At 35.7% G+C, this 22562-nt stretch overlaps 3 protein-coding genes and 1 long non-coding RNA gene across 7 annotated transcripts; all 4 read left to right on the top strand.

The window, feature by feature from the left end:
* The first annotated feature begins 6 nt into the window (after positions 1–6).
* On the top strand, positions 7–1867 carry LOC104820906 (ankyrin repeat-containing protein At2g01680-like). Its single transcript, XM_010551556.1, has 3 exons — positions 7–20; positions 732–1388; positions 1538–1867. Exons 2-3 carry the CDS (start codon positions 750–752, stop codon positions 1748–1750), a joined length of 852 nt encoding a protein of 283 aa, XP_010549858.1. The 5' UTR covers positions 7–20; positions 732–749; the 3' UTR covers positions 1751–1867.
* Positions 1868–2400: 533 nt separating this feature from the next.
* Positions 2401–2878, top strand: LOC104820907. The gene is made up of 3 exons (XR_772997.2): positions 2401–2516; positions 2620–2677; positions 2809–2878. It is a non-coding gene; the product is annotated as an uncharacterized LOC104820907 (long non-coding RNA).
* Positions 2879–3669: 791 nt separating this feature from the next.
* LOC104820908 lies at positions 3670–8407 on the top strand. Its single transcript, XM_010551557.2, has 11 exons — positions 3670–4042; positions 4124–4175; positions 4677–5023; positions 5128–5161; positions 5375–6204; positions 6313–6361; positions 6545–6670; positions 7166–7270; positions 7359–7450; positions 7536–7689; positions 7820–8407. Exons 1-11 carry the CDS (start codon positions 3885–3887, stop codon positions 8099–8101), a joined length of 2229 nt encoding a protein of 742 aa, XP_010549859.1. The 5' UTR covers positions 3670–3884; the 3' UTR covers positions 8102–8407.
* An 825-nt stretch (positions 8408–9232) lies between these two features.
* Positions 9233–14016, top strand: LOC104820909 (potassium channel SKOR). 4 transcript variants are annotated; one of them, XM_010551559.2, is made up of 13 exons: positions 9237–9614; positions 10345–10569; positions 10697–10760; positions 10849–11188; positions 11289–11584; positions 11688–11768; positions 11844–11942; positions 12037–12258; positions 12395–12583; positions 12697–12772; positions 12940–13234; positions 13298–13422; positions 13582–14016. In XM_010551559.2, the coding sequence occupies exons 1-13, from the start codon at positions 9400–9402 to the stop codon at positions 13800–13802; spliced, it is 2448 nt and encodes an 815-aa protein (XP_010549861.1). In that variant the 5' UTR covers positions 9237–9399; the 3' UTR covers positions 13803–14016. The 4 variants fall into 4 exon arrangements, with proteins under 4 accessions (XP_019058902.1, XP_010549861.1, XP_010549862.1 ...); XM_010551560.2 differs by having other exon boundaries at positions 9527–9658; XM_010551561.1 differs by lacking the exon at positions 9237–9614 and adding an exon at positions 9671–10178.
* Positions 14017–22562: the final 8546 nt, after the last annotated feature.

A 22562-nucleotide genomic window follows, 5' to 3' on the forward strand; every position in this document is an offset into this window, starting at 1 on the left:
GAGCTAGGGTTTCGTTTTCGTTACGTCGCTTCGCTTTCCCTGCTAATACTTTATCATTTTTCTTAGATGGGTTGATGTCGATTTTGGCAATCTTTGTTTTTCCGCTCGAATTTTCGTTTCAGTGAAGTTCATTTGACATGCGCATCGATTTCGGCGTTCTGGTTCGATTTTGATGTGTCAATGGAAAGAATTGAGCTTACTGCTAATTATAGTTGTCGCCACTTGATTATTGTTTGAGATTGATGAATATTGCTCCCATGTGATGGGATTTCTAATGGTCTAGCAGCGTATGGTGAGCTTTGGGGCTCAACGCTCCAAGGTCTCATGATACTAAGTATTTTTTTTCAGATGTTTGTGTATGGATTCTTAATAACCAAAAGTAAAATTGGTTTACAGGTTCCTCATGTCCATTAGTTTCTTTTCCGTTGTTATCAATCTTGCATTTTTGTAGGTTGTAATAAATTTAATGTATCTGATTTTTTCTTGCAAATTTGAGAAATCTACTGGTGTATAAATATTACAGAAATCTATTTTTGTAAAAAATATATATATATATATATGATTTATGATGATTTTGTTTTGTATTTTAGTATTATGTCTTAGGAACTAAATAATATTATGTTTTAGTTTGTTATATACTTTGTTTGGTATATATGTTTTTTATTGTAATTATATGTTATTAAAGATTTTACTTAGCTTAAATAATTCTATATCTCACATTCCTTACACAGGATATCAAGAAAGCAAAGATGGATAACAACGATACTCTGCCGAGGTTGAACACGACAGCCGCACAAAATGAGACCATCTCTGAGAGATATATGTCAATTGCTCAAGAAGGTGATGTTGATAAATTCCACGCACTGGTTGCTGCAGATAAAAATGTTCCAGATGCTTTAGATGGATTTGATCGAGGTCTCTATGACACACCAATGCACGCCGCTGCACAATGTGGACACACTTATCTGGCTCTGGAAATCATGAATATCAAGCCTTCCTTTGCTCGGAAGCTTAACGCTTCAGGGTTCAGCCCCATGCATTTGGCGTTGCAAAACAATCATTCGCATACGGTGAGAGCATTGGTGACCGAGGATAGAGGTTTGGTCGGCATCAGAGGAAGAGGAATGATCACTCCTTTGCATCACGTGGCTATGACTGGCAACGAAGATTTGTTGGATGAGTTCTTGGTTGCTTGCCCTTCTGCCATCGAGCGTCGGACGAGCAAGCGTGAGACTGCCGTCCACATTGCCGTCAAGCATGCAAAGCTCGGGGCATTCAAGATTCTTGTAGGATGGCTGAAGCGGGTAAATAGGGAGGAAGTCTTGAATTGGAAGGATGAAGATGGTAATACCATCCTTCATATCGCTACCTCTACAAATCAAACTGAGGTATTAAGTTGTTATTAATCCATAGATGATTCACAGCTTAGCTTCCGCTTCATTGCAACAGTAGATGAACTATGAACTGAATACATCGTTATCCGGTCTTGATCTGGTTCCGAAATCTATAGTGCAAACCACGTTTCTTGAAATTGCAGGTCGTGAAATTGATATATAAAGTTGTCAATGTCAATGCGAAGAACTTGGAAGGCCGTACAGCCAAGGACATATTCATAAGCAACGAGGCTTCTCTTGCCCCCGAAATAGGCAGACTCCTTGTAGCTGCCAGAGCTAAAGAAGGACATGAGGTTACTGGTTCGGAGTCGGAGACGACTTGGGCAAACTATCTTAGACGGCTTTTACATTTTTGAGTGTTGGAACGATTATATATCAAAGAAAACGTAAGGGTTTATTGTTTTGCCATCTTTCTCTCTTCAGAACTGTGTGTTATGTGGCGTAAGAAAGTTTATATGTCTTCTTCATCCAAATCTTGCTGGTGAATATGGTGACTCTGCTCATGATGTTTCTATAACCAGGAGTGCCTCAGCAGACAGAAGCTGAGATGTTTATTGTAAGATTTGCATGCTGAATATAGAAACCTGGAAACTGATTGATGAAAATTCTTATTGCTGACTGCAAATCTACCATGTTCCGGATCATGCACCAATGAAAGAGTGTGCTTTGTATCATTCAAGAACTGGTCTCCCTCTCTCCCTTATTATTACTACTATGAAAAAAATACACAGTTGTCAATCAAATGCTGCAGCTAACTGCTACCAACTTGCTTTTGCTTCAAGACATTGCATGCTTCTTCACATTTTCCAATGTTAATTGTTCCACAAAACACCAGCTAATCTTTGAATAAATAAATGAATAAAAGACATTTTCTAATACAAGTGGACCGAATGAGTGTGATTACTGTGGCCTAACTGCCCAAAGCAATCACGCCTTCAACATTTTTTTTGGCACCCGTCTGTATTTCTTCAAACCAACAAATAATACATTTCTCTGTATAAATTTGGACTCATCAATCTCCTCTCCCTGAACTCATCTTCAGATAAAATGGGTAATTGCCGCAGAAATGTCCTGTGCCTCTTCTCTCTCCTCTTCCTCCTCTCAATCTTCAACGTAATCCAGGTATTATTGTAATTATAAATATGTTTTTATGTTTTTTCTTCACATAATTTTAGAATTTCAAAGGGTCGCAAAATGTTTAAATTTGCCATATTTGAAATCCTAGGCATCTCGTGCCCATGCCCGTGGACACGCCGGCGGCGTAGGAATACTCCATCCTAAAGGTACACGGGCGTACCAATGATGCATTTGCGTAAAAGATTAATCGTATAACATAAAGTTTACACCCAATACTTTGTTCAAATATAATTTACGGAATACGTGTATATATATATATATATATATGTGGAAACAGAGTGCAAAGGGAGGTGCAGTCGTCGATGCATGGGGACGTTGCACAAGAAGGCATGCATGCTAATGTGTATGAAGTGCTGTGGAAAGTGTCGATGTGTTCCTCCTCCTCCTCCTTCTCCTCCCTCTTCTTACGTCATCAACAAGCAGCCTTGCCCTTGCTACTCCTCCTCCTTCAAGACCAGACGTGGAATCCCCAAGTGCCCTTGACTTTAATTTTTTCTTCTTTTTCTATTTCTTTTACATATGGGCCTTGCATTTGCGGCCCATTTTTATGATCTGAGGCCCAATATATGTCGGAATCCTAGGCCCATTCATTTTGGAATAAAAAAAAGGATTTAGGGGCAAACCTTTTATTATTATAATAATATTGATAATAGATTCGAGAATTAGTTTTGCAGTGTATATTCACACAATTAACCAAAATGACAAAAATAACTTTTTCACCTTTTCCACTTAGACTTTGTATATTTTTCATCACCCGATGCCTTTTCTTTTCCAATAATTGTATATTTTCCAATTAAATTTTAAACAATATGGTATCTCTATTATTTATGAAATAAACCCCTAGACAATCATACCCCCCCCCCCTTTTTCCTTCCCCCCCCCCCCAAAAAAAAAAAAAAATCGGAAACTTTCATAATCATTTTTTTTTACATATGGGCCTCGCATTATCGGCCCATTTTGCATGATTTGAGGCCCATTTGTATGCTGGAAAATGAGCCTATGGGCTTCGATTATTGGAGTTTGAGGCCCATTAAGATCAATCTGGCGAAATTTTAAATACTATAAATTTAACAAAAAAATAATAATTTACAGATCGAAATGAGTTTTAAGAATATTTTTATTTAGAATATCCTCTCAAAACTTTAAAATTCGACGGAAATTAATTTTCAATTTCAATCAACCGCGCCGCATTACAATCGCGTGTTACTCCCACTGTTACAGGCGGGGAAAAAGATTGGCACTCTATCGTCTCCGTCCGTGATTCTGTTTCAGGAGATTTCGACGGCAATTGGCCGTTCGGTGAATCAGATTCGGAAACCCTAATCCATGTTGGTGGATTAATTTCAGTTCGGGATGTCTCAGTTGTGTCACAACCTCACCGTTTTTCCGGCGGAATCCGACACCGAATCCGCTGATTTAGACCATGTTCCCTTGGCGGTACGAAGAAGGTTGTTGCTATCGAGAGACAGGGTTCATGGATGTGCTCAACGTACCCATGCTACCGAGTCGACGTGAGTTTTGTTTAGGATGTATTGTTCTTCGACCGATCTTCATTTTGAAACATTCGTTCAAGTTCGGTTTATGTTTTGCAGGTCGAAGGTTGATATTGCCGTGAAAAAGGAAGACGATTCCTCCAATTTTCTGGTAATATAAAATACGGGTTTTTGTTTCATGCATTCTGCGTATTGTTTTTGTATAACTTCTGTGTGCATATATTACATAATAGATAATCCATTTGTTTCTCTGAGGGTTGGCAATTTGGTTGAACTTAAGAAGATACAGCAATGGATAGCACTCTGGCACAGTCAAACCGGAATATTTGTTGTTCATGATTTGATTTAAGATAAATGTTTTTGTGTATGACTTGTAGGTCTAGTGTACTGGTTTTATATATATCCATCTGGATCCTATTCATTCATTAGGGGGAGGTGAGTTTCTGGGATACGTGGTCTTGATGGGAGTAAGATACTTGTATTTACCTTGATAGATTATGGTGATGAAATTTCGAAAAAGGGTAGAGTTTGATGTCTTCTTTTTGGCATAATTCTGCACAGTTTGTTGGTAAGTGATAATGATAACATTTTTGTATGGTATACAAAGTCATCCTGTTCTCATTTCTTTGGTAATTGATCATGTAATTTTCAGGAATTACGTGTCAAAGAAAATGAACACGATATGGAGTCAAGTGGTGATGCTTTAGAAACCGTAGTCACTGAAATTTCAGAAGAATCTGCTGGAGTTGGTTGCTGTCAAGAGATGGTGTCAAGTGGTGTTGCTAAAGAAACGGCAGTCACCAGAATTTCAGAATCTGCTGAAGTTGGCTGCAGTAAATATATTGGTGATTTTGGAAATCTGAAAGCATGTGATGACATTCTAGCATGTAACAATGCCCGAGAAGATTCAAGTAGAATAGGAAAAGTTGAAGAAAACTTAGGACATGATGATCTTGAACATATCACGCTCAAAGAACGGCGAAAAATACTGCTACAAAGGTGTTTTCCTATAATTATTAAATGAGTGGAATATACATACTTGTTTAGTTATTTTAAAGTTTTATCTCATGTTCTATTTCTATCTCATGTTGTGCATGTTGCAGGATGACTTTAACTTCGGGAAAACCCCACATAGAGGTAACCAATGACTACTTAAGTCGTTAACATCTGGATGTTATCATTTCTTACCAAGAGAGACTTACCTTTGGTGTATCAAAAATATTTCTTGCTGCGGGGAAAGCCATTGAGTTTTCAAAAAAAATCCCTGTCCTTCTATCATAAACTTTCTCATGCTTGGCAATTTCATTTTCTCAGGCCTGCTTTGAGATTTTAATGTGTCTTAACATGCAGGGATGTTCTGAAGAGTCTTCAGAAGCTTGTGATGAAAGCAATTTGTATAAAATAAAAACCGAGCTTTCAAAGGAAAATGGTATAGCTTCATTTTCGGGAAGCCAATTTAGTGGTTTTCTTGAGAAAATTGATTCTATCCTTTGTAAAAGTATTAGTATAGGTTCAGAATCTGAAAGCCAGCCTAGTGGAACACAGGAGGGAAATGATTCCATTGTTAAGGAGCAGCCATGTAATGGTTCACCTGAAGGCAGTCTCTTTGGTTTCTCTGATGCAGATTATGGTTACTCCCTGTTAGCTAGTAATGGCCATGCAGCTGCAGGCAAAAGACTGAGAATAAGTGTTAAAAATACTGAAAAGGACTCTCCATCGGTGAAAACAAGTGATATACATGGTTCGGTCTTGCAGAATTATCTTCAGGTAAAGCTTGAGCCTTCAGATAGTTGGCCTGTGCAAGACATACATGGGAAGATTCCTGGTAACTTTGAGCAAGTTCAAGTGAAAAGAGAAACAGAAACCCCTGACGGAAATGACATAGATTGCATGAAATTGAGTTCCCGGATTAGTTCAGTGCCTGCTCAGAATCCTTTGGATTCTGTTGAGCATGTTATCGTGAAAACCGAAGCAGAAACCTCTCATGAAATTGACGAAGACGAGCTAGATAACATGAAATTGTGTGATCGGATGAAGCTGCTAGCATCTTCTCATAAATCTACGAGTTGTTATACTTCAGGTGAAGATTTATACTCTTTCTCAGATTTTATCTTGCCCTCATCCGAGAATATCAAACCTTTGAGAATGCTCCGTACTCGGAAAAGAAAAAAGACTGCGACGTAAGTTTTTGTTCAACCCTCATTTCATGTATTACCACCTTGATGTTTCTGTTCTTTAGCTGATCTTATAAAGCAAATCATCTTTCTCACAAATAAAAACTATTGCAGGAATTCGATTGAAACAGCTCTGGAGGAAGATGCTCCTGGCCTTTTACAGGTATCATTTGTAGGGTTGCCTACTTTAAATAATAGCTTGGGCGCAGAAAAATAAATTTTAACAGGATTTCCTTAATTTACAGTTCACCATCTCCATTAGTGCATTCCCATCTCTAATTAGTTGGATTGCTTGAAACATTTTTAAGCACAAGATAGCTTGAAGTTTATGATCTGTACTGTGCAGGTTCTGCTTAACCAAGGGGTATTAGTGGATGAACTTAAGCTTTATGGGGAGACTGACTGTTTTGATGACCTGAATGACTCACTTATTGAAGAGAGCTTTTCAGAACTTGAAGCTATTATGTCTCAGGTCAAAATATATTATGAATCTATCTTTTTGCTCACTCTTTTTCCTTGTTTATCCGTTTTTTGAGTCATCTGATGCTTTACTCGGTTCCGTGGATGAAGATTGAATTCTGAATATCAGAAACTGACCGAGCTTCATCAAAGCTGAAAATGTAATGATGTACCTTTTAATTGTCTTTGATATGCTAGAGCAGAAAAATTCTAGATGGCCGTCAACAAGATATGTTTACAATCATGTTCACAGTCACTTAACCAAACAGAGAAACATCGTTATGTTTGATAGTTTCCCAGTGAAACTCAAAAGAAGAGACAAGCATAAATTTAGTTATCATTATCAACATGCATCAAAATTTCTAGGTGTCTCGTTCTGGATCATTATATCAGGTTGCCATGATTTCATTAAAAAAAAAATTAGTTGCATCCCGTTGCATTATTCTGATTTATTGATTTTCGGTACTTTTGTTTTTTCTCGACTGATTTTGTTTTTTTTCTTCTACAGCTTTTCTTTAAGCGAGAAACATGCACAAAACTTCTTCCGTTACGGTGTACAAAAAGCTCAAGATCTAGCTATTGCTTGACCTGTCTATTTGCATTGGTTGAACAGGTAACATTTGATATCTGTATTCTCTGTGGTTCATGTGATTAAGTCTGTATTTGTTTTCTTGACATCAAATCTAATTTCCTGTTTCAAGGCACGTTATCTGCGATTTCGCAAGTGGCCTGTGGAGTGGGGTTGGTGCCGAGACCTCCAATCTTTCATATTTGTTTTCGAGAGGCATAAGAGGTAATAAACTGCCATATAAGTAGATTTTATTGACTATACGTGATTAAGATCATTAATCACGATCATTGTTGTCCACCAAATACAGAATAGTCATGGAACGACCCGAATATGGATTTGCCACATACTTCTTTGAATTGGCGGATACATCACCAATCGGTTGGCAGATCAAGCGGTTAGTGACCACCATGAAACTGGCTGGTTGTGGCAGAAATGCATTGATTGAGAACAAACCATTACTGGTAATTCATTTCTCAGTATCCTCCCCAACTTACGAGCTATTTCCACTTCCAGTTCCAGTGGCCATTTTTCATTGGAGGGGAAGTTTGGAACATGCTTAAGACTGACCCCTAACATGAAATGGCTTTTCAGGTGGGGGAAGACTTGAGCGAAGGGGAAGCCCAAGTGTTGACAAAGTACGGTTGGCTTCCAAACACGGGCTTGGCAACGATGCTGCATTATCGTGACAGGGTCTTCCATGACAGGAAGAACGAGAAGGAAAGCTCGGAGTGGAGGTCCAAGATATGTAAACTTCTGGTCGAGGGCTACGCAGGTGGAACTATTGTTTCAAATACGGTAGCTGATAAGGAAACTGGAGATGATGTCTTGATACAGCCACTGGCACAGGTAAAGCCTGAGCTTTGTTTGGATTAAAGAGTAGTGCAAAATGTGGTATACAGAATCAGTGTAGGTATCATTCATCTTTGGGAAATTAGGAGGAAAGATCTGTGCTGTCCATAATATGAAGTCTTCAGAGAAAGGTTTATTAGGAGCTGGTTTAGTTCGGTTTAGAATCAAGACAATTTTCAAACAGGTTGGTTTGGTTCTTTATATCCTTTTTTTTCTTCCAAATACTGTCATAATTTGTTATCTATCTATATGGCGTGTTTAATCACATACTACCACCACTAATCACGATCTGTTTTTCCTTTGAAAATTTCCGTGTACTATGTTCATGAAGATGGTCGAAAAGGGCTGATGATTCCGTGTTCCCATAACATCTTTCTTTCATTTATTTTCAAATTCGTATAAAAATGATAAACTAGTACAATTTATTTCTATATTAAATAATATTTCGGTGAAAGCCCATGTCGACCCAGTACGGCCCATTGGATTGAGTGCTTTCCTTCGGCATTCAAATCGAATATGATCCGTCCAAACTGAGAAAAAAGCCTCAGAATTTGGACGAGGAACGCCCATGCCGAGGCCCATTAAGGCCCGTTTAGATATCAGCATTAAATTATAGCATTAATCATATTATATTATATTACATAGGAAGCCCTTAATGTCTTGAAAGTAACAATCAACCACATTTATTAAAGCTAAGCATAGTCATTAACCAATAGCATCAAAAGCACTAAACTCTTTGGATTCAATTATTACGCATTTCCATAGCCTTTTGACTTTATTTTTGTTCATTAATAGGCTTTCACTATATCTCGTGGTTCAATTCAATTCAATGTGGCTACTTGCGCTTGTTTAGGATAAGATATTATCCAGTCATACTTGAATTTAACATTGATATAAACCATATAATATATTATATGCATGTCACGTGCATATGACAGTCTTTGACTTGTGATAACGTGGGCTGCTCGAAACATGGGCTGACACGTCATCATATGGATGACCTGTCTGCACGCACATACAGGAAAATACTATTGATAAAACCGAACTACACCACTAAATTAAATTATTTATTTTGAAGAAAAAAAACAATTTCGAAAAAAAGGGAAAAAAATCGAAATGCATTTTGTCTGCATTCTCTCGAGAACTATAAATTCCCCCGTCTCAATACCACCGAGATTCATCCAACGTTCAAAAAACGTAGTTCTCTCTCTCTCTCTCTCTCTCAGTTTCAAAGTCCGTAGGCGCCAAATTTAGGGGGTGACAGAAGGGATAAACAGAGGAGATAGAGAGATTCTTCTCCGATCGACGATCGGAGACGCCGGATGGGTAACGATGATACTCGCCGGAGAGGTGAATCGGACGGAGAGGAGGAGTATGAGGTTGACGATCTGAGGGATGGGATTGTTTCGTCGCGAGGCAGCAGGTTCAATCTCCTCTCCAATTTCTTAGGGTTAGACTTCGCCGGAAAAGGCCGGAAACCGATCTTCGACGGCATCAGAGACATCTCCAGAGACCGTATCGTCCATCCCGATAACCGGTAGGTGGTAAGACGCCGGGGCTTTCGATTTTCAAAATTTGCAGGTATCTCTTCTTTCAATTTAGGAATTCAAATTTCGATTTTCGCTCCACATAATCTTATCTGATCTCTTCTTAAAATACATCTCATCAAATTACCAATTTAGGGTTTTTTTAGGACAATATGTTGTTTTTAGTTTTACGAAATTAATTATTTTGCTCGAAGTATTGGATTAATTTAAATGCCGTGTCCCATTGTTTTTGCTAATTACATGTTTTCATATGACACGTGATAGTTAACAGCAATTTGGGGTGAAAATATTAGATAATGAAGTTTTTCGGTCAAAATGTAAGCTGAGAAGACTTGAGGGGTTTGAGTGTGATTTAGCCTTTCTTCTGGTGTCGCCTCCTCTTCGGTCGTTGGTCCATTAACGAGTTTCTGATAAGCGAGAAAAAGCCATTCATTTCCCGCCACGGGGATGACACGTGGCAATATCTGATAAGTCTAGACCTAACGGTAATGTATCGTACACGTCAGCTAGCTTGGTAAAAAAGAGTCAGGGCCCCACTTAATACAAATCGACAGGTCAGAAGTGCTCTGTTTTGATTTCCATGTTGAGAAAAACATACAAACATGTGAAGTTAATGCTCTGTTTCCCTTGTAAACTCATCTTCAGAACCTTCAGTTTAGTGCCAAGCTACCAGATTCTTGTCGGAATCTCATGATGATCATTGTGTTGTTCTTCTTGCAGGTGGTACAAAGCATGGACAATGTTCATATTGGTATGGGCACTTTACTCTTCTTTCTTCACTCCATTGGAGTTTGGCTTCTTCAGAGGATTACCAGAGAACCTCTCCGTTCTCGACATTGTTGGGCAAGTGGCTTTTTTTGTGGACATTTTCTTGCGATTCTTCGTGGCCTATAGAGACAGTCGTACATACAGAATGGTGTATAGGCGCAGCTCCATTGCTATCCGGTTCAGCTCTGCCTTTTCTCTTCCTTCAAACTTTGTCAGCACATTAATTTTTTCATAGCGCGTTAAAATTTGATGGATTTCTTGGTTTCCGAAGATGTTAACGTCCGGGTCATCTATATCCCTGCAGGTACTTGAAATCGAGTTTCGTCATCGATTTGCTAGCTTGCATGCCATGGGATACCATATACAAGGTAAAATTTCTTCAAGTCTCGTTTCGTTCGTGTCGTTACTTCTCATTTACATAACGGGATGCATCATTTGTTACCTCCATTTGAACAGGCTACAGGTAGAAAAGAGGAAGTGAGATACCTCTTGTGGATCAGGTTATATCGGGTGAACAAAATCGTCGACTTTTTTCAGAAAGTGGAGAAGGATATACGAATCAATTACTTGTTCACAAGGATTGTTAAACTTTTGTTCGTCGAGCTCTATTGCACTCACACCGCAGCCTGCATCTTCTACTACTTGGCGACGACTCTGCCTGCTTCCCAAGAAGGGTCCACATGGATCGGAAGCTTGAAGATGGGCGATTATAGTTACGCTACTTTCAGAGATATTGATATTTGGACAAGATATACGACTTCCATGTATTTCGCAATCGCCACTATGGTAACCGTTGGCAAGTTTATTGATATGAGAACTCGTGCTTTGAGTTATGTTAATATCTGGCAGATGCTTTGTATCTATCTTGTTCATGTTGTTTTTTGTCTGTGTCGCAGGTTATGGAGATATACATGCTGTGAACGTACGAGAAATGATATTCGTTATGGTCTACATTTCTTTCGACATGATTCTAGGAGCTTATTTGATCGGTAACATGACAGCTCTGATTGTCAAAGGATCGAAAACAGAAAATTTCCGTGACAAAATGGCCGATATTATGAAGTACATGAACAGAAACAAACTCGGGAGAGGCATCCGTAATCAAATCTCCGGCCATTTCCGCTTGCAGTACGAAAGCAGCTACACCGAGGCAGCTGCTGTTCAGGATATACCGATATCTATTCGGGCTAAGGTACATATCTTTTCCATTCTTCATTACAATTTGGATATGCCAATTCGATTTGGATTTATTAAAGAGGAAAAACAACCTGCTCGATTTAACATCTCTAACGCAGATTGCACAAACTTTGTACATGCCGTACATCGAAAAGATCCCCCTCTTCAACGGGTGTTCATCAGAATTCATAAATCAAATTGTAAGCGCCACACTTAATAGGTAACCGAAGATATGTATTATATTTCACTTGTGATACAAAGATCCATTGTTACAGGTCATAAGACTTCATGAAGAGTTCTTCCTCCCGGGAGAGGTTATACTGGAGCAAGGTAGCGTCGTGGATCAACTGTACTTCGTTTGCCATGGTGTACTCGTAAGTTTCTCGGTCATGTTACTGATGTCTCTACAACAATTGCTTTGGATTGTCTGAAATTCTCAGCTAGTAGACGAAATTTTGTAATAAACAGGAGGAGATAGGCACTACAAAGGATGGATCGGAGGAGACAGTGTCTCTTTTACAGCCCGATAGTTCGTTCGGGGAGGTTTCAATCCTGTGTAATATTCCTCAACCGTACACGGTTCGGGTTTGTGAACTATGTCGGCTTCTAAGACTTGATAAGCAATCTTTTACGAATATTCTCGAGATATATTTTCACGATGGACGTAAAATCCTCAACAATCTCCTCGAGGTAAAACTTTTGCCTTTCTGAATCCCATATTAAGCAGTTTATACACTTGAGCTATATCATTCGGGTGAGCTATTCCGCATCCCAGAGAATGAACAAACAGAAATTCTTGCGCTTTAATCTGAAAAAAACGTTACAGGAAAAAGAATCGAACGTCCGGATTAAGCAACTGGAATCAGATATTACATATCACATCGGTAAGCAAGAAGCGGAACTCGCGTTGAAGGTGAATAGCGCGGCATACTACGGAGATCTCTACCAGCTTAAAAGCCTGATCCGGGCTGGAGCTGATCCGAATAAGACAGATTACGATGGAAGATCGCCTTTGGTAAGCTCGAGCTTCCTGACCACTTTTTTTCGATATTGATTATTAGCCATTGCGCAGCATTCCGACCAGAATCATGAGCCTTGAAACGGACTAATGTATTCTTTTGAACACAGCATCTAGCTGCCGCTAGAGGGTATGAAGATGTTACACTCTATCTTATTCTGGAAGGAGTAGACGTCAACTCCAAAGGTATTCTGAGTACTTTTATTTGATATTCGATAAAGTTGAGTCCTAGAAGTGGGCATGAGTCGGGTACCCGAGTATCTCAGGTATTCATATCTTATGCCCGATCTCAGTCTCTAGACTCGGATACCCGATTCTTGGGGAATAAAGGATCCCGAAATATTCTCACGCAGATAAACCGGGAAACACTCCGCTACTAGAAGCAATCAAGAACGGGAACGATCGAGTGGCATCTATACTAGCGAAAGAGGGCGCCTCGCTAGATATTGAGAATGTGGGAACGTTCCTTTGCACGGTGGTTGCAAAGGGGGATGGCGATTATCTGAAACGGCTTCTAGAGAATGGGATCGATCCGAGCTCGAAAGACTATGATCACAGGACGCCTCTTCACATCGCTGCATCCCAAGGAATGTACCTTATGGCAAAGCAGTTGGTCGAGGCCGGTGCTTCTGTTCTCGCAAAGGACAGGTACTAATGCTATCGATCCGACTTTCTCTGGGATTCTTTTGCGTTAACAGATGATTGGTGCAGATGGGGGAACACTCCTCTGGATGAAGCCACGGCTTGCGGGAACAGGAACTTGATAAAACTGCTCGAAGACACCAAAGCTTGTCAGGTTTCTTTTTCATGTCCAAGCAGCTCCAAAGATCTGAAAGGTACGGTACACTCTCTCGACTATGTTCATCATCATCATCATCATCATCATCATCATCATCATCATCATCATCATCATCATCATCATCATCATCATCATCATCATCATCGTCACATTTTACACGCCATAACCTCGAATTTTTGAAAATAAAATGTTGCAGATAAGATCCATAGGAAGAAATGTACGGTCTATCCTTTCAATCCGAACGAGAAGAGAAAACGAGGGGTCGTGTTGTGGGTGCCAGAAAGCATGGAAGAGCTCATTAAGAGAGCCGCCGAGCATCTGAAGATTCCAGAAGCTTCTTGTGTTTTGTCGGAAGAAGATGGTATGATTAGTGATGTAGATTTGATAAACGATGGACAGAAGCTGTATATTATATAACCACTGATTGGTATCAATCACTTTCATTACACAAAACACCAAAAAGAGAGGTCAAAACTTAGTCTTGAAGATCCAACGGTCGATATTTAGAGGCCTCACATTATAGGCGCATTGGATTGTATGCTTCACACGAATGTCTAGAACCAAACATAAATCTGTTTGTGGATCTGTATTGTCTGATTTGAATTTATCGGAACGTATATCTTCATGACTATTGGGCCGAGCCGAAGCTTATTGCAAGCTCTGAACCGAAAACGTTGCCCAAAAACATTTTAAGCGACATTTCTTAGATAACACTAAGCTGTAACTAAAAAAATTATCTAAGAAATGTTTGCAAATTTTATAGAGGCGGTGCTCAATCCCATAAATCAGAATTTCATAAATTAAAGTGTAAGCACTAAAAAAATCATATACATTTCTTAGATAACATGTATTGTTTTCACTTGTAACACAATTAAGGATGAGAATTTTTTGTTTCGGTTCGATTATATTCAGATTTAGTTATTTTGGTTTCTGAAAAACTATAATCAGTTAAGTTTTTTTTTTATCGATATCTAAATTTCTAATTGATTTAGTTCTTTGGTTTTGGTTAGGGAACATGATTTTTTGATAAACATATTCAATTTTAAATAAAATTTTGATTTTCTCAACTATTTTTATACATTCAGTTTTTTTTTTTTAAAAAAAACTATAATCATTCGGTTATTATATTGACAGTTTTTTTTTACAGTTTTTTAAATCAGAAAATCCAAGTATTTAGTAATAAATCAAGCCATTATCTTTTTGGAATGAGTTCGTTTTAAGAGTATCCAACTTGACAAGCTAATTAATCTAAATTGTTCTAAACGGATTAATTACAGTATTTAACTATAAAATTTACAAGTATGTAATAATTAGGTGTTGAGGTTTAGGACTTAGTATCGATTGATAACAGAGTTTTCATACGAATAATGCATATAATCATAAGATCCATAATGTTTGAAAAATTCATAAAAATCTGGGCAATGAGAATATTATGGACTGAATCTACGTGGTATATAGTTGGAAAGGAGATTCATTTTTGTAAAAAAGACGAGTATTTCTATAAAAGACCGTAAAATAAAAATAAACATGTTTTTGGTAATTTTTATTTAAAAAACATGGTTTTGGTAAACCCTAATGCATCAGGGTCCACAAACCCTCCAAGTGAAAAAGAGTCACTTGTCAGCGAAACACTACAAACAAAAACCCTACAAGAGGTTCACTATATCTATTTTCCTTGTGCAAAACACGTGCGTGTATATATAATATATATAATCGATGCCATTGTCTTATTGGAATGAGTTCATTTTAAGAGTATCTAACTTGACAAGCTAATTAATCTAAACTGTTCTAAACGGATTAATTACAGTATTTAACTGTAAAATTTACAAGTATATAATAATTAGGTGTTGAGGTTTAGGACTTAGCATCGATTGATAACAGAGTTTTCATACGAATAATGCATATAATCATAAGATCCATAATGTTTGAAAAATTCATAAAAATCTGGGCAATGAGAATATTCTGGACTGAATCTACGTGGTATATAGTTGGAAAGGAGATTCATTTTTGTAAAAAAGACGACTATTTCTATAAAAGAGCGTAAAATAAAAATAAACATGTTTTTGGTAATTTTTATATAAAAAAAAACATGTTTTTGGTAAACCCTAATGGATCAGGGTCCACAAACCCTCCAAGTGAAAAAGAGTCACTTGCCAGCAAAATACTACAAACAAAAACCCTGCAAGACGGGTCACTATATCTATTTTTCTTGTGCAAAACACGTGCGTATATATATAATATATATAATTGATGCCATTGTCTTATTGGAATGAGTTCGTTTTAAGAGTATCCAACTAGACAAGCTAATTAATCCAAACTGTTCTAAACGGATTAATTACAGTATTTAACTGTAAAATTTACAAGTATGTAATAATTAGGTGTTGAGGTTTAGGACTTAGCATCGATTGATAACAGAGTTTTCATAGAATAATGCATATAATCATAAGATCCATAATGTTTGGAAAATTCATAAAAATCTGGGCAATGAGAATATTCTGGACTGAATCTACGTGGTATATAGTTGGAAAGGAGATTCATTTTTGTAAAAAAGACGACTATTTCTATAAAAGAGCGTAAAATAAAAATAAACATGTTTTTGGTAATTTTTATATAAAAAAAAAACATGTTTTTGGTAAACCCTAATGGATCAGGGTGCCCAAACCCTCCAAGTGAAAAAGAGTCACTTGCCAGCGAAACACTACAAACAAAAACCTGCAAGACGGGTCACTATATCTATTTTCCTTGTGTAAAACACGTGCGTGTATATATAATATATCTACTATGTGGTTTTACCATACCACCTAGTTAGATTTAATTAGAAAATAATATGATAGCATGGTTGTTTAAAATTTGATAATTATAATGGTTTTGAATAAAAAGATAAAAATTATTGTAAAAAAATATAAAAAGTTTAAATTTGAGACGGTCTTGTGTGATATATTAGTAAAACTACTAAATAATATAACGTCGATAGTAGTGTTACTAATGTTTAAAAGCTGACTATTATTTATATCAAAACTAACATTTTTCATTTGACAAAACTGTTATTAATTATTAAAAAAAACTAACATTAATTGATTCTTAGGAATATATTCATACAATTCAATGAATTCATGTGGGTCTACGAAATATATAAGGCCCAATTGCTCCAATAAAGCCAGTAACTTACCAATCCACGTGAATGGGCCAGAGACTTTTGGCCCACCGACCTGTAAACCCGTTTTCGGCAATCCTCGGAAAACGGTCCACAAACCCTGTTGGTGAAATTTGAACAGTTTCACCTCCCAATTAATTGAAACGTCAGAACGAATCACGTTAAAAAAACTAAAAAAAGATCCACCTGTCGAGTTTTGGATCGGTGACGTGGCGCCCATCCTCTGTGTGGCGAAGGACATCCGACGGATGGGAAGGGGTGACATCGTCATCGCCAGCCACGTCGCTCGAGGATTTCCGGTCCAATCTCGTACCGGCCCATGGGCCCGAAATGGAGTGCGGGTTTCCAAGCCTGTACACGGCGCATGGCTTCACGCGATGAGCCAGCCTAGCGGAGAACGCCGTAGGAGAGCTATAAAAAAAATGCATGGGAATTAAAATATGTATTATTCATCCATTAGCTAAAACGGAGCATTTATTTCTATATAAGAGTGTGATACCAAAATAAGTAAACTAAACATTCAAGACATCAAAATGAATATGTAACCATATTCGGATATCTCCAAAATGTAATGGGCATCTCCTAGGCTATAATATGGCCAAGATGTGGTGTATTTAATATCACATGATATTTTTGAAAATACATTACATCTCCTACTAAAGTCTGCAATCCCGGACCTATAATTAACCGTCTCACCACCAATAACTCATCCGATACTACAAGACAGAAAACCGGAAAACTTGGCTCTCATATGAGATAAATCAATAAAAATATATGGCTTTGTTCTTGATCCAACGCTTTCGGATATTAGTGGAATCAATTCTCAAGGTTTTGATTATTAGATATTAATCAAAATTTATTTATACATAATATGTACGATTTTCGTACGATTTCATATAGATTAAAAATTCATTATAATTTATTAACCGTTTTAAATTGGCGAGATATATAATGTTTAATTATTGTATATTGATCAAAATTATTAGAAAATGAGATTTTGATGGGTGATTGATGATTACAAAACAGAAGAAACTGCCTCCATGCCTCTTCAGTTGCCTGCCTCCTGTTTGAATCAACTCTTCCATGTCTCATTTTCTCCTTTTTAGTGTTATTGATCTTATCTACGAGGATATTAATTGTTTTTTTTTCAAACAATACATTCTTAAATGGGATGATTAGAAAATCATGCATGATATGTATAAATAAATTTTGATCAATATATAATAATTACAACTTTGATAAATGATTTCGCTGACGACTGAAAGCACAAGATAGCCATATATATATTATGAGATCAATCATTTATTATTCTTAGGAAGGAAAATAGAAAAAATAACAATGTTAACTCTAGCATACACGTTACCTGACATGATGGGAGTAAGAATACCAACTCCAATGACCATGGAAGGAAGTGCTCATGATCATGGTTGTCACATTCTTGATTTGTTTTATACTTTTTTTTTGTGTTTATGTTGTTAAGATACCAACATAACTCACCACTTGAGGGTTTGGGTTCGGCAAATTATGTAATCGGTGTCTCGATCGACATTTTGGTTCCATTGTTCTCAGTGTAGAGATTTGGAACATATAAGCTTAGTTTCATCTTCTCCTCTATCATCCTGGTGTGGTTCACGCAATTATGGTTATATAAGTTAATAACTATTTTATTATGTAAGATTATAGCATAATTTTTTTATAGAATAAAAAAATCATTAAAATCTTGTTATATAGTAATTCCGTCGAATAATTTCACCAACTCTATGAGATTTTTAGAGTGATAAAGCATCGATAGAGATAACAAACATGAGACGTGAAAATATGTTGCAGATTAGTTTCAATAACATTTCTTAATGTTTCATCATTTGTTAACTTGAGACGTAAAAATGTATTCATTTGTTATATTTCTTTCGCTAATACTGTTTTACCGTGGACAAGCTTCTTTTCTTGTCAAACATACCAACAACGTGTCAAACACGTTTTTCGCTTTCGTATAAGATTTGTCGGGTAACAATCTCTATTATAGTTATATATGTTAGCAACTGTTATATTATGTACGATTATTGCACAATTTTTTTTATAGAATACAAATATCATTAAAACTTTGTTATATAATGATTTTTTGAATAATTTCAACAACTCCATGAGACTTTTAGAATGATAAAACATTGATAGAGATAACAAATCTAAAACGTGAAAATATGTTGCAGATTAGTTTCAGCAACATTTCTTAATATTTTTCATTTGTTAACATGAGATGTGAAAATATGTTGCAGATTAGTTCCTCATTTGTCATATTTCTTTCGTTGCTACAGGTTTACTGTGCACAAGCTTCTTTTCTTGCCAAACACCCCAACAACGTGTCAAACATGTTTTTCGCTTTCGTACCAGGTTTGTCAAGCAATAATCTCTATTATGGTTATATATGTTAGTAATCGTTATATTATGTATGATTATCGCACAATTTTTTTGTAAAAGAATCACTAAAATCTTGTTATATAATGATTCTGTCGATTAATTTTAGCAACTCTATGAGATTTTTAAAGTGAAAACATTTAAAGAGATAACAAACCTAATGGCTTCGAACACCATCGTCTTCGGGAGCTTACTCTCCTTTGGTATCACACTCCCTTGTTTCTTCTGAAACGGCTTCAAGCTCTGATCCTCCGCCAGAACCTCTTCGCCAGAGCTCATCTTCAGACTCTGTATATGTGTATGTGTGATATGTGTTGAATGTGCATATATATATATAAGGTGTGAAAGCTAAATGTGTGTAGACTTTGAGAGGGTCGTATATTTATAATAGAGAAAAAGGTTTATTGGTGACCAGGCGAAGAATTGAACTTACGATTTAAGGCGACAAAATATCGACGTGTCAGCTTAGTAATAGTTGATTGCTTTCGTTGTTTCATCAACATTTGGCAATCGTAATAAGCCCTTTATTTATTTATTTACTTTGGTAAGCTAATCAATTTTTTTTTTCTTTTGTTGCTTATTGCGTAAATTTCGATGAAACTTCTTCGATCCTTCTGTTCGAACCAATTCCAAATAAAATTAATAACCTTTGCAGATAAGATTAGCAACGTAGATGGGTAAAACCGAACCAATTGATCAATCTCGCTTTAATTGGACAAATTGATCAGTCTCGCACGGTGAAATAGGATTTGGACCAACAACCCTTTTGTATTTTTTTTGGAATGATATAATAGATTAGACCCTCTAATGATAAGTCGTAAACCGAACCCAAAAAGTTAGGGAATTTGCGACCACTATAACATAACCAATGTCTCCTAAAATTCATTTAATAACTTTGATCAAAATTGTTACATATTTATAAATATAGTGACAAACATCGCATTAAGGCAACCTCAGTGAAAAAACATAAAAGAATGTGAATTACCACTGCCATTGCGTTTTTTAGTGTTGATGCCCATTACGAATTGAATAAATTAGTCATACACATGCTACCATGTAGAGAAAAAGAGGTTTGACCAGATGATGGATTTTAACAGTCATGATGATGGATTTTTATATTAACAAGTGGTTTTCTTCCCCTTTTGTTTGAAATTTTAGGGGGGGAGAGAACAATGGAAGATGGTTCGGGTCTAAAGAGTGAGAACAAGGAATTCAAACACAACATGGTAATATGTAATAACACTTGGATAGTTAATTTTCATGATTTTTATCAACTAACCAACATATTATTAATAATTTACATTTAACAAACGCAACAACTAGAAATAACTATATATATAATATGCTATCAAAATCCAGTTTTTGGTACGCTTTGATTAAGCTATTATTGTTATGACATTTTGGTGTATAAATTATCTATGTATATTATGTACGGTTTTCGCACAGTTTTCATATAGATTAAAAATATTATAATTTATTTATGATTTTAGATTGAAGATGTATATAGTTTAAGTAATCTTTTTAGGGATAAACTCAAAAAAATTATCTACTATCTTAATTAAATAAAAAAGTTTTTACTTGAATTTTGAGCAAAAAAACATACACTATACAATTGATTCGAAAATAACTATTAGTTTGATAAAAAAAAAAGTAGTTAATAAAATTATAGTAACTATTATACACGATTTTCGCACAACTTTTATATAAACTAAAAAAGCATTATAAATTTTTAAAGTTTTTAAATTGAAGATTAGAATAATCTTTTTATAGATAAACTAGAAAAATCATCAACTATCATAGTTACACTAAAAAAAACCTTATATTTTAAATTCATTAAAAAACTTTATCTACAATTAATTTTAATAAGGAATAAAATATATAATCGATTAACAATAATCTCACTTTAAATTTGTTATAAGAAAACATCAAGTATTAGTTTTGATAACAAAAAAAATATCATCTACATAAATTACTCAAAAATAGTCTACTTTAAATTTGTTATTATTATCTATAAATTTTGTTACATGTAAAGTATACAATTCTAAATATCATAGGCAAAAACTAAATATTTATATTTAATTTTTTATACAAATTAAGTATATTTTATTCACTGTAAATTTTATACGTAAAATTTTGTAATCTACTAATAATTTGAGATATTGGAAATTATCAATTTGATTATTTAAAAAAACTAGTAATCCAAAATATTATACAGTGTATATTTTATGTACAAATTTATTATATAAGAGATATTATATATTTTCAAAGTAAAATAAAAAGTATGGGTTATTTTGTTTAGGATTAACTGTTGTTGTATTTTTTTATAACAAATTTAAAATAAAATATTATTTTGTATAAGATAGATAAATAGTTGGTGATTTTTATTACTTTAAAAGAAAGGTGGGTACAACTTGATAACACTGGTCGGAGACACCAAAACTTCAAAGATCTGATTTTCTGTCCCGAAAGAAGCACCAGTTCTGATGTATATTTCATTGAGAACGGCAGTCAATGATGCCATTGACATACAGTGCTGTTACTGGTTTTACAAAGAATGGCCCAATCGGATCACATCTTGTAGAAGCCCATTAAGTATTTACACGTGTCAATCATGTGCGCTTCAACCAGCTGAATTCTTCAGGCCGGAGAATTTCGAACCGGAATTAAAATCCGACAAGCGGAATAACCGGTCGCGGATCGGAGGGTATGAATGTAATTTCACCGTGATTTTGTAAACTATATTATATCTCGATATTATTAATAATAAATATTAAAATCCACAGTAGCATGAAAATAGCTGAATGATTTTTAGTTACCCCTGAAATCAATTTTGATCATTGTTAGAAACCATATATCAACATAATGTCCAACAATAGCTATAATTAACTATATATATATATATATAATAATATTCTGCCAAATGGATCATCCGCATGTATTGGCCCACCTCATTCAAGGACCAACGTATAAACCCGTACAGGGTAAGGAGTGAAAAAATGTTAACTATCCTAACTCGCACGGTGAAATAGAATTTGGACCAACAGCCCTTTGGTAATTTTATTTTGGATTATGTAATAGATTAGAACCTCTAATGATAAGTCCCATACCGACCGAACCCAAAAAGCGACGGAATTAGCGAAAACTATATAATATAACCAACTGTCTTCTAAAATTCATACAAATAATTTTGATCCAAGTTATCAGTTATCAATAGATATAGTGACAGACATCGCATTAAAAAAAAAAAAAAAAGCTGCCATTGCACTTTAGGGTTGGTGGCCATTACGATCGAATAAAATATCTGTCGAACTTGACAAATTTCTATGCCTATCACATCACATGTTCTCTCAGAACTCAATAATAATCTAAAAGTGGATAGAGGCTGCTTGAAGCCCATGTAGATGAACCTTTTATCTTATTATATATACACACACAAATAATTGATATAGAGCCGTTGCTAATTAGTAATACTACAGTTATTAATATAGATAATTCCATCTAAATCAATTCCAATTTTTCGTTTTGTATTACATGATAATGATTATAAATTGATAGCTTAATGTTTCGAATGATTCATTACTCTTGTGAATATATATATATATATATATATA

This window comes from Tarenaya hassleriana, unplaced genomic scaffold (assembly GCF_000463585.1).
Source record: "Tarenaya hassleriana unplaced genomic scaffold, ASM46358v1 Cleome32, whole genome shotgun sequence".
Taxonomy (NCBI): domain Eukaryota; kingdom Viridiplantae; phylum Streptophyta; class Magnoliopsida; order Brassicales; family Cleomaceae; genus Tarenaya; species Tarenaya hassleriana.

Excerpts from the sequence above, each read along its gene's own strand:
- LOC104820906 (XM_010551556.1), top strand. The coding sequence starts at position 750 with ATGGATAACAACGATACTCTGCCGAGGTTGAACACGACAGCCGCACAA. Across the intron at positions 1,389-1,537 it reads CCTCTACAAATCAAACTGAG|GTCGTGAAATTGATATATAA; the intron begins GTATTAAGTTGT and ends TTGAAATTGCAG.
- LOC104820908 (XM_010551557.2), top strand. The coding sequence starts at position 3,885 with ATGTCTCAGTTGTGTCACAACCTCACCGTTTTTCCGGCGGAATCCGAC. Across the intron at positions 6,205-6,312 it reads AAAAGAAAAAAGACTGCGAC|GAATTCGATTGAAACAGCTC; the intron begins GTAAGTTTTTGT and ends AAACTATTGCAG. Across the intron at positions 7,271-7,358 it reads TATTTGCATTGGTTGAACAG|GCACGTTATCTGCGATTTCG; the intron begins GTAACATTTGAT and ends TCCTGTTTCAAG.
- LOC104820909 (XM_010551559.2), top strand. The coding sequence starts at position 9,400 with ATGGGTAACGATGATACTCGCCGGAGAGGTGAATCGGACGGAGAGGAG. Across the intron at positions 9,615-10,344 it reads ATCGTCCATCCCGATAACCG|GTGGTACAAAGCATGGACAA; the intron begins GTAGGTGGTAAG and ends TTCTTCTTGCAG. Across the intron at positions 12,773-12,939 it reads AGTAGACGTCAACTCCAAAG|ATAAACCGGGAAACACTCCG; the intron begins GTATTCTGAGTA and ends ATTCTCACGCAG.